This window comes from Bos javanicus, chromosome 16, assembly GCF_032452875.1.
Source record: "Bos javanicus breed banteng chromosome 16, ARS-OSU_banteng_1.0, whole genome shotgun sequence".
In the NCBI taxonomy this organism is placed as follows: Eukaryota; Metazoa; Chordata; class Mammalia; order Artiodactyla; family Bovidae; genus Bos; species Bos javanicus.
Window position 1 is genome coordinate 50,333,565 of NC_083883.1, and position 12,281 is coordinate 50,345,845.

The 12,281-nt window shown below is 53.0% G+C and overlaps 1 protein-coding gene across 4 annotated transcripts in view; it reads right to left on the reverse strand.

Annotated features, from left to right (window-relative positions):
- Positions 1–212: 212 nt before the first annotated feature.
- PRDM16 (PR/SET domain 16) overlaps positions 213–12,281 on the reverse strand; it is a 340,531-nt gene continuing 328,462 nt past the window's right edge. For 3 of the 4 annotated variants that reach the window (XM_061382973.1, XM_061382972.1, XM_061382974.1), the window contains 3 exons: positions 7,452–7,685; positions 6,123–6,297; positions 213–4,963 (listed from right to left, as the gene is read on the reverse strand). In XM_061382973.1, coding sequence (XP_061238957.1) covers positions 4,829–4,963; positions 6,123–6,297; positions 7,452–7,685 — 544 coding nt within the window. In that variant the 3' untranslated portion in view covers positions 213–4,828. The remainder of the gene's footprint in view (positions 4,964–6,122; positions 6,298–7,451; positions 7,686–12,281) is intronic. The other variant, XM_061382975.1, reaches the window with a different exon arrangement.

Consider the following 12,281-nt stretch of genomic DNA (forward strand, 5'->3'; position numbering starts at 1 on the left):
TGCCCTCTCTGAACTTGTTCTTTTCTGGAAAACAGGAACAGCAAGGGGACCTGCCCTGGGAGTGGTGCAGGAGGATGGCACGAGGGGCTCTCCATCAGGGCTGGTGAGCCTCCCCACCAGCCACGCCCTGACTCTTGAGTCCGTTCTCACCATCCCTCCCCAGCCCTCCGAGGCCTCTGTTCTCCCTGAGTGAAGCAGGCAGGCACAGAGTCTTAGAAAAGCACACAGATTTATTGCATATCAATCTCATGTATAAATTCATTGTAGCATCGGAAAGATTACATTTGGTATACAGTCCTAGTCTACAGCATCAACCTCAAAATCAGCTTCTCCTAGGCTTCATCTTAAAGACATTTCTCTACACACGTACATTTGTCTTTATCACGAGCATCATCAAAATGAAATCTGCAGAGTTACTCTCTGAATGATTCCTACACTTGGTGTCTTTTCCTTTCCTTCTCCCACAGCTATTTCCATGTTAAGAACTGCGTCTTCCATGTGGGCAGTTCAGGACTCCTAGTCTGGAGGACGCAGACTCTAATCACATATTTAATAAGTGCATCTATGGGATTTTCCTTTTCGTAAAAACTTCACGAACAGACACAATAATGACTACACACGAGCCATGCAGTTTACTTAGAACGGAAGCAAATTTACAATCGGGGGACGTGGGACATACACCAGCCTCCTTCTCAATGGTTTTTTTAAAAAAAACATTATGGAGAAAAACCAGACATTTACACTTGACTTCTTTTCAACACTATACAGCTCTAAAAGAAAAAAAAAAAAAAAGAAAAAAAAAAACCGGATCATAATGTAACGATGGCGAAGGATGACATGGACGCACAGGTTTGGAGTGTCACCAGCGTACGCGTATGGATGCCCTCAGTCCCGTGTGGACACGGGGCTCAGCTTCCCTCATTTGGAGGAGAACGAGGAAGAGAGGTGCGCGGAAAGGAGCCTTCAGGATAACTTTGTTCATGAGTGAATTGCACATCTGGAAACATAAGCTGCCTTTTCATTCTATCTTCTCTTACTTTTTTTTTTTCCCCCACAAGTGGTAATACGAATCCGTGACAGAAAAGAAGGAAGACATAAACACTGGAATGGCAGGAGGAGAGGGACGCTCCTTGGCATCTCGTGAGGACGTCTTAGTCACAGTATCACGCATCGCTACAGAGACATTCATGGCTTTTGACACCCGGCTGACCTCCACCGACCAGGAGCAGTTATGTCCCCGCGTCCCCAGCCGGGAGGGGAGCGAGGTGCCCGGCTCCCCATCCATTCCCCGCCACCGCCCCAGGCAGCAGTGCAGGGTGCTCTCTGGGGGTGCTGCCCCTGCCCCTCCCAGGACAGCACGGTGAGTAAGCTCAGTAGATTTCAGTCACTTGGGCAGTAGTGGGGGGGGCGGGGGTGGGGCCCGGGGTGCCACAATCCAGTGCTTTGAGGCTTCGGGGCTAACACAAGGGATGTGTATTCAGGCAAGTGCTTTGCGAATGTTCACTGAGGAAGCAGCCAGGACGCAGGACAAGGGCCCTCAGGGTTTCCAGGGCCAATCAGTGTCTGGGTGGACTGGCCGTACTCTTGGCATTGTATGGGAAGGCCACTAGGGCTGGGCAGTCTCTCAGGCCCACCCCAGTCACTTATCCCCACCCCAGGGTTCCAGGTGGGATGCAGAAATGCATGCCTCTGGGTTCCAACCAGAGGCTTCTGGGTCTCCCTTATGAAGGGCTGGCTGGCCAAAGGATCAGCAGTCCTGGGGTCCTACCCGCTTGTCCTGGGAATGAAAGAGTTGGGCCCAAGGTGGGGGTTGGGGTCTGAGGGGCAGAAGAGGGAAGAGTGAGGAGACCTCCTTCCAAATTTCCACTTGGGGGTGAGTCAGCAGCCCAAAGAGGGAAGTGGACGAGGCTGGAGTGAAGGGCCCTGGCCCCAGCACGCTAGCCCAGTGGGGTTCCTAGTTTACAGCCCTGACTCTGGCCACCAGCCCACAGATGCATTGGTTGGCCAGCCAGCCACCAGCTGCATCCGTGCCATGAAGCTGGGCTCTCGGAATTCTCCAGCCTGAGCTCCCAGACCCTCCAGGGCGTCCCCCTGGGTCTGAGCAGGTGGCTGGTGCTGGAGCCTTGGGGGCAGAGAAGACCTGGGGAGGGGCAGCTGACTGTGGTTGGGACAATGCTCAACTTTGAGGCCAGGCTTCATGGACCCACCAGACGTAGGAAATAAGTGCTCTTTTTATCTGAGGGTCCGAGGACAGAACCCTCCCCGCCACTGAATCTGCCAAATGCTCAGGCTGGAGGAGAAACTGGGCTTACTCTAATTGTTTTCAAGAGGGACAAAAAACAGGACTTAAAATGTGCAGTCAGGGTTCTTGGGGATGGGGAAGGAAAGAAGGAAGAGTCAGAGTTTAAGAAGATCAGCTACAGAGACCCAACCGTGACTGTCACAGAGAGACCAGAGGTGAACGGAAGGGCTGGGCTGCAGGGAACAGACACTCAGGCCTCCACCTGCCCAAACATCCTGCTTTGGATAGAGAGAGTCAAATCGCAAAAAAAAGCACACACCTTATTGTTTAGCAGAAGAAATCATATAATTTGGGTTTACAGAAATGGGGAGGTGGTATCTGAGGTTGACTTTTCAAAGGGGTCCCATCTCAACCGAGGGAGAGTTGGAAGTTGCGACACACCAGGAGGGTCCACTGCGGGGGTGGGATGAAGGAAGCTTCTGAGGTGGTGCGAGCAGCCGTGTCTGTAAATCCCTGTGGGTGCGGCTGCAGGCGGCTCCTCTGCCAGCAGCTTCTCTGACCGCCCTGGGGGCCACGTTCCAGCCTGTTCCCACGTGGAAGGCGCTCTGAGTGGTACCTTGACCGGATCCGGGAAAGGCCAAATCCTTTCGCTAGGATCTGCAGGTCTGTGCGCCCTTGGGGATCCCCATCCACAGGTCCCCACTGTGAAGCCGAACCCCCAGTGCCCAGGCGGACGATTGTCTTGGCCTGGAGCGGCTGGACGGTTGGCCACTCCATGACCGTTTGTATTTTCACACATTTCTTAGGGCAACTTGGGCGGGTTTTTTTCCTCCTCTTCTTGGGATGCTAGTCTTCGTTTTTCTTCCAAACAATAAAAGAAATAAATAGAGCACTTGTCTTAAATGCAACTGAAACTCAAATTTAACAAAAACACATGATTGTCTGGAAAACGGGCAGCAGGATTCGTTGGGGGGTGGGGGACGTGGGGTATTTGGCACATTAAAAATCGCCCCACTCCCTGGTTATTGATCACACAACACACAACCTTATTACACGGTTTTGGTCCTTCACTAGATACTTATATTAACATTATTTCTTCACAATAAGAATGTCTAATGCCAAAAATACTGTTAAGGAAGAAATAAAATAAGAAAAGAAATGAATTAGAAAAAATTACAAGTTATATACAGATTAAGGTCAATTCCATCAGGGAAAAAAAAACAACAACAATTATTTGAAATTGGCCCCTATGGGAATAATTTAAAGCCCATCGAGTGGAGAGCAGCCTGGTCCTGGGAGGTGCCGTCCGTCCCCTCAGGGCTGTGCTGTCTTAGCTCTTTGTGGAGGTCACACCTGGACTCCCGTCCTTCTGGAGCCGGGTCCCGCCCGCCAAGAACCCACACAAAGAGCGAAGTGGCAGTTGTGTCCTGGGGTCTCAGGTGAGCATGGAGCTTGGCAGCCTGGAGCAGAGGAGCCTTGGAGTGCACCCCACGGCAGCCCCTATGGGGGGTGCCCACTCCCTTCCCCTTGTCCATCCGCAGGGGTGGGGTGGGTGGGTGCTGGAGATCCCAAGATGATGGCGGGCCCCGCCTTCTGCAGAATGGTGGGGGGGTGGGTGGAGGGGCTTGGCCACTTCTGCGCTGGGGACCAAGTCCCTGCTCCGACCTCCCTCTGGGTGGGGGACGTGGGCACGAATCCCATGTCACACAATGACAGGCACATCTCTGAGTCCCAACCTTGGGCCAGCCCAGGACATCGTATCTGATTCCAGGCACAGTCTCAAACTGCTCCCGGGAGTGGGCTCCGCCCCTCGGTTCTGGGGGCGGGGTGCCCAGAATCACCTTGGCTTTACAAACACAGTCAGGGATAGAAAATCTCTCCATTATCTACAGTATAAAGAACACCCCCAAACGCAGGGCTGGGTCCCAGGCAGGTTTGGGTTTGCAAAGAAGCTGAGATTTCAAAGCAATGCAAAATTACTTTTAAAAAACAATTTGCAAGTCACTTTGTGATTTTTTTTTTAAAAAATACTGTCTATTTTTAAAACCACATGCTTAAATAGACTCTGTCGTCAATAAGATTACCAAAAGGATCATTCTTGTCATTTTCTTTATAAAAATTGTCAGGGCGATTCCCTCCTTAGAGCATGCCCAGATGTCCATTCCCTCCCTAGATGCCACACGGCGCCTGGGAGAGGGCCACCAGCCTCGGTGTGGGGTTCAAACCCCGTCCTTGCCCATGGGGTTGACTCTGTGAGGCAGCCCCCAGTGCTGTGCCCGGATAGAGTGAGCTGTACCAACTGAAGGCTGTTCTCAAGACTGATGCTTGGAGCCAGTGAAACCCTATGATGGCTCCAAGGAGGCCGGGTTCTGAGTTTTCATTGCAAAAGTCAGAGTTGGACCATGGAGAGGGGAACAGATGTGGAGGAGTGGTCAGATACAGGTGACAAGGAGGGGTCTCCTCGGCCCCAGGCCGCACAGGCTCCCAAGGCCCTTGCCTCCGTCTTCTGCCATGGAGATTTCTGTTGGGAAGTCGGGGGCCCTGGTGGCCTCACTTGGACTCTGACCCCAGCCCCTCTCAGGCCAGTCAGAGGTGGTTGATGGGGTTAAAGGCTCCAGACTCTGGCGTGGCTCCCGCGATGTTCAGCCAAGCGTCCAGAGGGCCCTGGGAAGAGGCGTGGAGAGGAGTGTCCTCGGAAAGGGACAGCATCATTGCATACGCCTGGATGGAGGGGAGGGCACACACAGGAGTGCAGGTGAGTGGTGTGGGGTGGGTCCTGTAGACCCCAGGCCAGCCCATGCCCTCCTGGCCTCCCACCCCCTCCCACTGACCTCATACCCAGAGGTGAGGCGGGGGCAAAGGTGTTGGGGGCTGGCCTGCAGAGGAGGCATCTTTGCAGAGGGCCACTAAAACCCTCAGCCTCTCTGGGGCACATCCGCCCTCGCAGGTGCCCCTACATCCCTGGTGATCAGCATGGATTCACAGGCAAGCATGCTTTTCAGGGGGACCAGGGTGCTGGTGGTTACTGCTGAGACCCCATCAAGGAGGCGCAGGCCCTGCCTGGTGGGCCCTGTCCAGTGTGGATGACCGTGGTGGTGGCACAGAGCCATTTCAGGGACGTGGTGTGCAGCATTTCTGAGCTGAGAGCAGACGTGCCTCTGGCCCAGAGCCCAGCTTGGCCCCCAGAGCACGAGTGGATGGGACCCAGGGCCGCTCAGAGCAGGTGGGGTGGGGTGTGTCCACCCAATTTCACACTCTGGACAGGATTAGTAAAGAGACGAAGACAGACACGCAGACGGTTTTTGCTCAGACTTGGGTGAGCTGCGGAGAGCTGAGTGGAACCCCAAGTCCCCCAAGCTGAAAATAAGCAGGGTCCTGCAGCCCCTAGGCTGAGGGTGAGTCATGCCGGCCAGCCTGTGCCCTGCTGACTCGCCATAGTTGCAGCTTGGAGCCCGTGACCCCGACGGGGGAGCGTCCCTCGAGAGGACCCTGGGCTACCATCACTCCTGCTTGGGCAGAGGCAGAGGGAGGCCAGTGCAGCCACGAGGGCACTGCCAGTGGATACCACCCTCCGGGTATATGAGGGCCAGGACCCTCATGTCCAGGATCACTGAGGGACTGGGGGAGCGCCCTTGTGAGGGTCTGGCTCTCGTTCATCTGCTCTCAACCTCTCCCCACCCTTGCTTTCATGGAAAGGGAATCATTTGGGGGTCTCTCTAGCCAAAGCAATGGGCATGGGAGGGCTGGAGTCCTGGGTGTCCCCCATGCAGACATGGGACGGCCACAGAGAGAAGGGAGGTGGTCCCTGGTCGGGGAGGCACAGCTGGGGCCTGCCATCCAGCCTGGGGAAGGTCGGGGGCAGGCTCTGGTAGGTACCTACCTGGTTCTTAGCCTGCCTGTACAGGGTCTGTTTTAAAGTCTCAGAATCTAAGGTAGAATTAAGCACATCTTTAACTTCAAACGTTTCCTCAGCTGTTCTGCGGAGATCCAGCCCCTTCCCAAAAGTCGGCATCGGCTCCAAAGCTAAGAGACCGCCTGGTGGCTCCTCAACACACCTGCACCAATGACCGGAGAGGGGCCTGCTGTCAGCCTGTCTGGCCTCGGCCGCCTCTCTGAAGCCCCATGGCCAGCTCCGTGCCTGCATGCACACCACAGCGTCTCCACGAGCCACATGCACAGGAGACAGACACACGGACACATGGACACGTGGACAGAAGCCACACAGATACAGGAAAGTGATGGAGGACACAGGAGGTCCGTGCGTGCACACACACTGCGAGCACAGGCAGGGCGCCAGGTCCCTGGGCACAGAGCACAGGCTGGGAGCAGGGCAGAGGTCTTGGTTCCCGAAATCTGGGTTGTTCTGGGGGGCCCACTCTCAGGGTCCAGAGTGGGAGGAAGTGGGCCATCTCCGAAGGGCCCGCAGGATCTGCCAGCCACCCCCAGGAAGACCTTGAATGCTGGTGGCATCACAGGTGCTGAATGTAGGCAGTGAGCAGTGGGGACGCAGCAGGAGAGGCTCTCCTCTGCCAGCTTTCAAAATCATTGGTGCTCAACCCCCACCCACAGCCTGTTGAAGACAGACGTCACTACTCCTGGTTCTGCGGGGCTGGAGATCACCCACGGGTCCCTGATCAGCTCCTTCTCAGCCTTTGCCTGCCTTGCTCTGCTTCTGGACTGGGTGAAGCATGTGTGCGCATGCACATGTATACACAGATGTGTATAAACATGCACCTTCATGTGTGTACATGTATACACATGTGCCCACACGGGCGAGGGTGTGCATACAGTTGCACATGTGGTGTTCACACATGTATGTGCAAATGTGCCCACAGTGTGTATGTGTGCACATGTATACACATGTGCCCACACGGGCGAGAGTGTGCACACAGTTGCACATGTGGTGTTCACATATGTACGCACGCACACACGTGCCTGTGTATACACGTGCACATGTCCACATGTGTACATGTATGTACATGTGCATTGTGTGCATGTGTGTGCAGGTATGTGTGCATGTGTGTGTGAGTTTGGGGCCCGGTCTCACCCTGACCTGTGCACAGAAGTCCTTGCAGTGGAAACACCTACTGGGAAGGAGAGAACCCCGCTGGCAGGGTGGACGGTGTGGGAGTGAGGTCACCCCTTGGTGCTTGCCCATCTCCCTGCCCGGGGCCCAAGCACTTGGGGCCCACAGAGGGCAGGTGCCCACCTTCGGGTGTGGTCAAAGCCCACGGCCAGGGAGGTGGGTGGCTCCTCATCCTCATCGTCCTCATAGGCACCCTGAGGCTCGGGTGTGGGGGATGCAGTGTCGTCCTGTGACTTCCCTGCCAGGCTGTCATCATCCTCCTCCAGCTCCTCCTCCTCCTCCTCCTCCACGTCCTCTGGCTTCCTGATGGCCAGGCCCGGGCACTGGGAGGTGCCATCTAGGTCCTGGACTTCCGGCCTGAAATGACACAGAGGGAGTTGACCACAGATGTCCTGAGGCAGCAACTTGGTTCCAGTGGCTCTGGCCCCCTGCCATCCCTGATGCCCCCAGCCCCCTGCGATGGCAGCCTGCCCTTCTCTATCACTACCCCCGCCATCCCTGTGCCCCCAGCCCCCTGCGATGGCAGCCTGCCCTTCTCTATCACTACCCCCGCCATCCCTGATGCCCCCAGCCCCCTCCGATGGCAGCCTGCCCTTCTCTATCACTACCCCTGCCATCCCTGATGCCCCCAGCCCCCTGCGATGGCAGCCTGCCCTTCTCTATCACTACCCCTGCCATCCCTGTGCCCCCAGCCCCTCCGATGGCAGCCTGCCCTTCTCTATCCCTAGACCCTCAGAGCTGGGGTTCTGCGCGGCCCGTCTCCGTCCTCGGCCGCTGTTTCAAGTGATTAAAAAATGGAAGGGCACCTGCCCAGGACCAGGATGAAGCTGGGCAGGAACTGCTGGGTAGCAGGCTCCTGTCATGCTGGCGTAGACACGGGACACTCAGGGATTCGGGAAGGGCGCTACGCTGGCCTGGAGGGCAAGGGGTCCTGGGAGCTGGTACTGGGCTTGGGCCCTGCACAAGGGGTATCCCTGGGGAGGCTCGGAGTGTGGGAGGTGTGCGGCCCCACCCTGATGAGTGCCTGCTCTTCCCCACCTGCCACGAGGGCACGAGGACTGGGCGGCCCTCCACAGATGGAGTATCTCGGACCTGGGGCTCTGGGCTGTGTGGACTGGGCTGTTGTCGGCGACGGAAACCCTCCAGGGTGAGTGTGTTTCTGAGACTGGGCTGTCTCTCCTGCAGCTCAGACTCCTCCCCTCATCCCCAGGGGTCCTTGCAGCTGGGGGCCTTTCCCATTCTGGTCCTCATTATTGAAAAGAGAAAGCGAGCCGTGAGGAAGAGGGTGCCCATTACTTTGAGAAAAATGACAACAGTGTTGTTCGGTTCATCTGCAAGTTCATGACCAGGTGCCGTGGCCACACATGGGCTGGGCCCAAGGCCACCTGGGCAGGTGTCCCGCACGTGGGTGGAGGTGGATGGGGAGCAAGGCACATGCTTCATGAATTGGAGTTCTGAGCCCCCGGACTCAACCCCTTCTGGACCTCACACAGCCCATGGGAGTCCATCCCCTGCTGTCGGGAGAGACTCAGGGTCCTGCTTGGGGCACTAAGGCAAGAGGGATGTCTTCTCCAAGTGGTCACCATCTCCAAATACAGAGCTGAGTGGATGGGCTGGGAAGCTCCAGGTGGTTCAGTTCTTGGCCCCCCTCCCCGCCCCCACCTCGTCTTCACTTCTCATCTTTCCACCGTAGAGTATACAGTTGCTGACAGCTGACCTATTCTCCAGGACAGGCAGGACCCTGATGTGTCTCCCTTGATGTTGGGCATCAGGTTCACGTCTGTCCACCAGTGGGGAGGACCCCAGATCCAGGTCCTGCCTCCCTCCATGGGTCTTGGCAGGTCCCCTTGGGCGGGGTTTGTCATCTCAGAACCCACGCCCTCCGGGGGAATGTGAGAACAGTCCCCACCCTGAGTGCCGATGGACAGCACAGGTGGGGAGCTTGGGACAGCGTAAAGCCCTGAGTGTCATTTAATTGAACCTGAGTCTCTGTGCGTTTATATACAAGCCCTTCTCTGTGGGAGCAGCGACCATGAATGAGCACTTTGTCCTGGCACCGTGCCTCGCCCTGCACAGAAATCTGCTCATTGGTGGAAGGCCTGCGTCAAACACCAGCGCTCGTTGAGGGTGGGGGATGGATACAGCGGGGACAGAGAGGGGAGTCTGGCTGGAGACAGCTTCAGACAGAGAGGAAACCAGAACGAGTAGCCAGGCCTCCAAACAGCTGCCTGGGTGCAGAATGTCCCCAGGGCCAGCCTAACACAGCACATGGCTATGGCTCAAACAGCAGGGATCGTCCCTCTCCCCTCCAGTAGATTCGTTGTTGTTCAGTTGCTCAGTTGTGTCAGATTCTTTGTGACGCTGTGGACTGCAACACATCAGGATTCCCTGTCTTTCACCATCTTCCAGAGACTGCTCAAACTCATGTCCTTTGAATCAGTAATGCCATCCAAACATCTTGTCCTCTGTTGTCCCCTTCTCCTGCCTTCGATCTTTCCCAGCATCAGGGTCTTTTTCAGTGAGTCAGCTCTTTGCATTAGGAGGCCAAATTATTGGAGCTTCAGCTTCAGCAACAGTCCTTCCAATGAATATTCATGGTTGATTTCCTTTCGGATTGACTGCTTTGATCTCCTTACTGTCCAACAGTGTCTCAAGAGTCTTCTCCAACACCACAGTTCAAAAGCATCAATTCTTCGGTGCTCAGCCTGTTTTATGGTCCAACTCTCAGATCTGTACATGACTACTGGAAAAACCATGGTTTCAACTAGACAGATCTTTGTCAGCAGAGAGATGTCTCTGATTTTAAGTACGCCGTTTAGGTTTGTCATTGCTTTTCTTCCAAGGAGTAGGCATGTTTCAATTTCATGGCTGCAGTCACCATCCACAGTGATTTTGGAGCACAAGAAACTAAAATCTGTCACTGTTTCCATTGTTTCCCCACCTGTTCACCATTAAGTGATGGGACCAGATGCCATGATCTTCATTTTTTTGAATGTTGAGTTTTAAGCCAGCTTTTTCACTCTCCTCTTTCACCTTAATCAAGAGTCTCTTTAATTCCTCTTTGCTCCCTGCCATAAGGGTAGTGTCATCTGCATATTTGAAGTTATTGATATTTCTCCTGGCAATCTTGATTCCAGCTTGTGCTTCATCCAGCCTGGCATTTTGCATGATGTACTCTCCATATAAGTTAAATAAGCAGGGTGACAATATATAGCCATGACATACCTCTTTTCCAATTTGGAACTAGTTCATCGTTCCATGTCTGGTTCTACCTGTTGCTTCTTAACCTGCATACAGATTTCTCAGGAGGCAGGTAAGGTGGTCTGGTATTTTCAACTCCTGAAAAATTTTTCACAGTTTGTTGTGATCCGCACAGTCAAAGGCTTCAGCAGAGTCAATGAAGCAGAAGTATATGTTTTCCTAGAATTCTCTTGCTTTTTCTATGATCCAATGGATGTTGGCAATTTGATCTCTGGTTCCTCTACCTTTTCTAAATCTAGCTTGTACATCTGGAAGTTTGTGGTTCACATACTGTTGAAGCCTAGCTTGAAGGATTTTGAGCATTACTTTGCTAGCATGTGAGATGAGTGCAATTATATGGTAGTTTGAGCATTCTTTGGCGTTGCCCTTCTTTGAGATTGGAATGAAAACTGACCTTTTACAGTTCCGTGGCCACTGCTGAGTTTTCCAAATTTGCTGGCATATTGAGTGCAGCACTTTAACAGCATCATCTTTTAGGACTTGAAATAGGTCAACTGGAATTCCATCACCTCTACTAGCTTTGTTTGTAGCAATGCTTCCTAAGGCCCACTTGACTTCACATTCCAGGATGTCTGGCTCTAGGTGAGTGCTCACACCATCGTGGTTATCTGGGTCACTAAGATCCTTTTTGTTCAGTTCTTCTGTGTGCTCTTGCCACCTCTTCTTAATATCTTCTGCTTCTGTTAGGTTCATACTGTTTCTATCCTTTATTGTTCCTGTCTTTGCGTGAAATGTTACCTTGGTATCTCTAATTTTCTTGAAGAGATCGCTAGTCTTTCCCATTCTATTGTTTCCCTCTATTTCTTTGCCTTGTTCACTTAAAAACACATTCTTATCTCTCCTTGCTATTCTCTGGAACTCTGCATTCAGATGGATATATCTTTCCTTTTCTCCTTTGCCTTCAGCTTTTCTTCTTTTCTCAGCTACCTGTAAGGCCTCAGATTTTGGCTTTTTGCATTTCTTTTTCTTGGGGGTGGTTTTGATTACTGCTTCCTGTACAATGTCACAAACCTCCGTCCATAGTTCTTCAGACACTCTGTCTATCAGACCTAATCCCTTGAATCTATTTATCACTTCCACTGTATAATCGTAAGGGATTTGATTTAGGTCATACTTGAATGGCCCTAGTTGTTTTCCCTGTGTTTTTCAATTTAAGTCTGAATTTGGCAATAAGGAGTTCATGATCTGAGGCACAGTCAGCTCCTGGTCTTGTTTTTGCTGACTGTACAGAGCTTCTCCATCTTTGGCTGCAAAGAGTATAATCAGTCTGATTTTGGTTTGACCATCTGGTGATGTCATGTGTCAGAAGAGGGTGTTTGCTATGACCGGGGCATTCTCTTGGCAAAACTGTTAGCCTTTGCCCTGCTTCATTTTGTACTCCAAGGCCAAACTTGCCTATTACTCCAGGTATCTCTTGACTTCATACTTTTGCATTCCAGTCCCCTATAATGAAGGACATCTTTTTCTTGGTGTTAGTTCTAGAAGGTCTTGTAGGTCATCATAGAACTGTTCAACTTCAGCTTTTTCAGCATTAGTGACTGGGGCACAGACTTGGATTACTATGATATTGAATGGTTTGCCTTGGAAATGAACAGAGATCATTCTGTCGTTTTTGAGATTGCACCCAAGCACTAAATTTTGGACTCTTTTGTTGACTATGAGGGCTACTTAATTTCTTCTAAGGGATTCTTG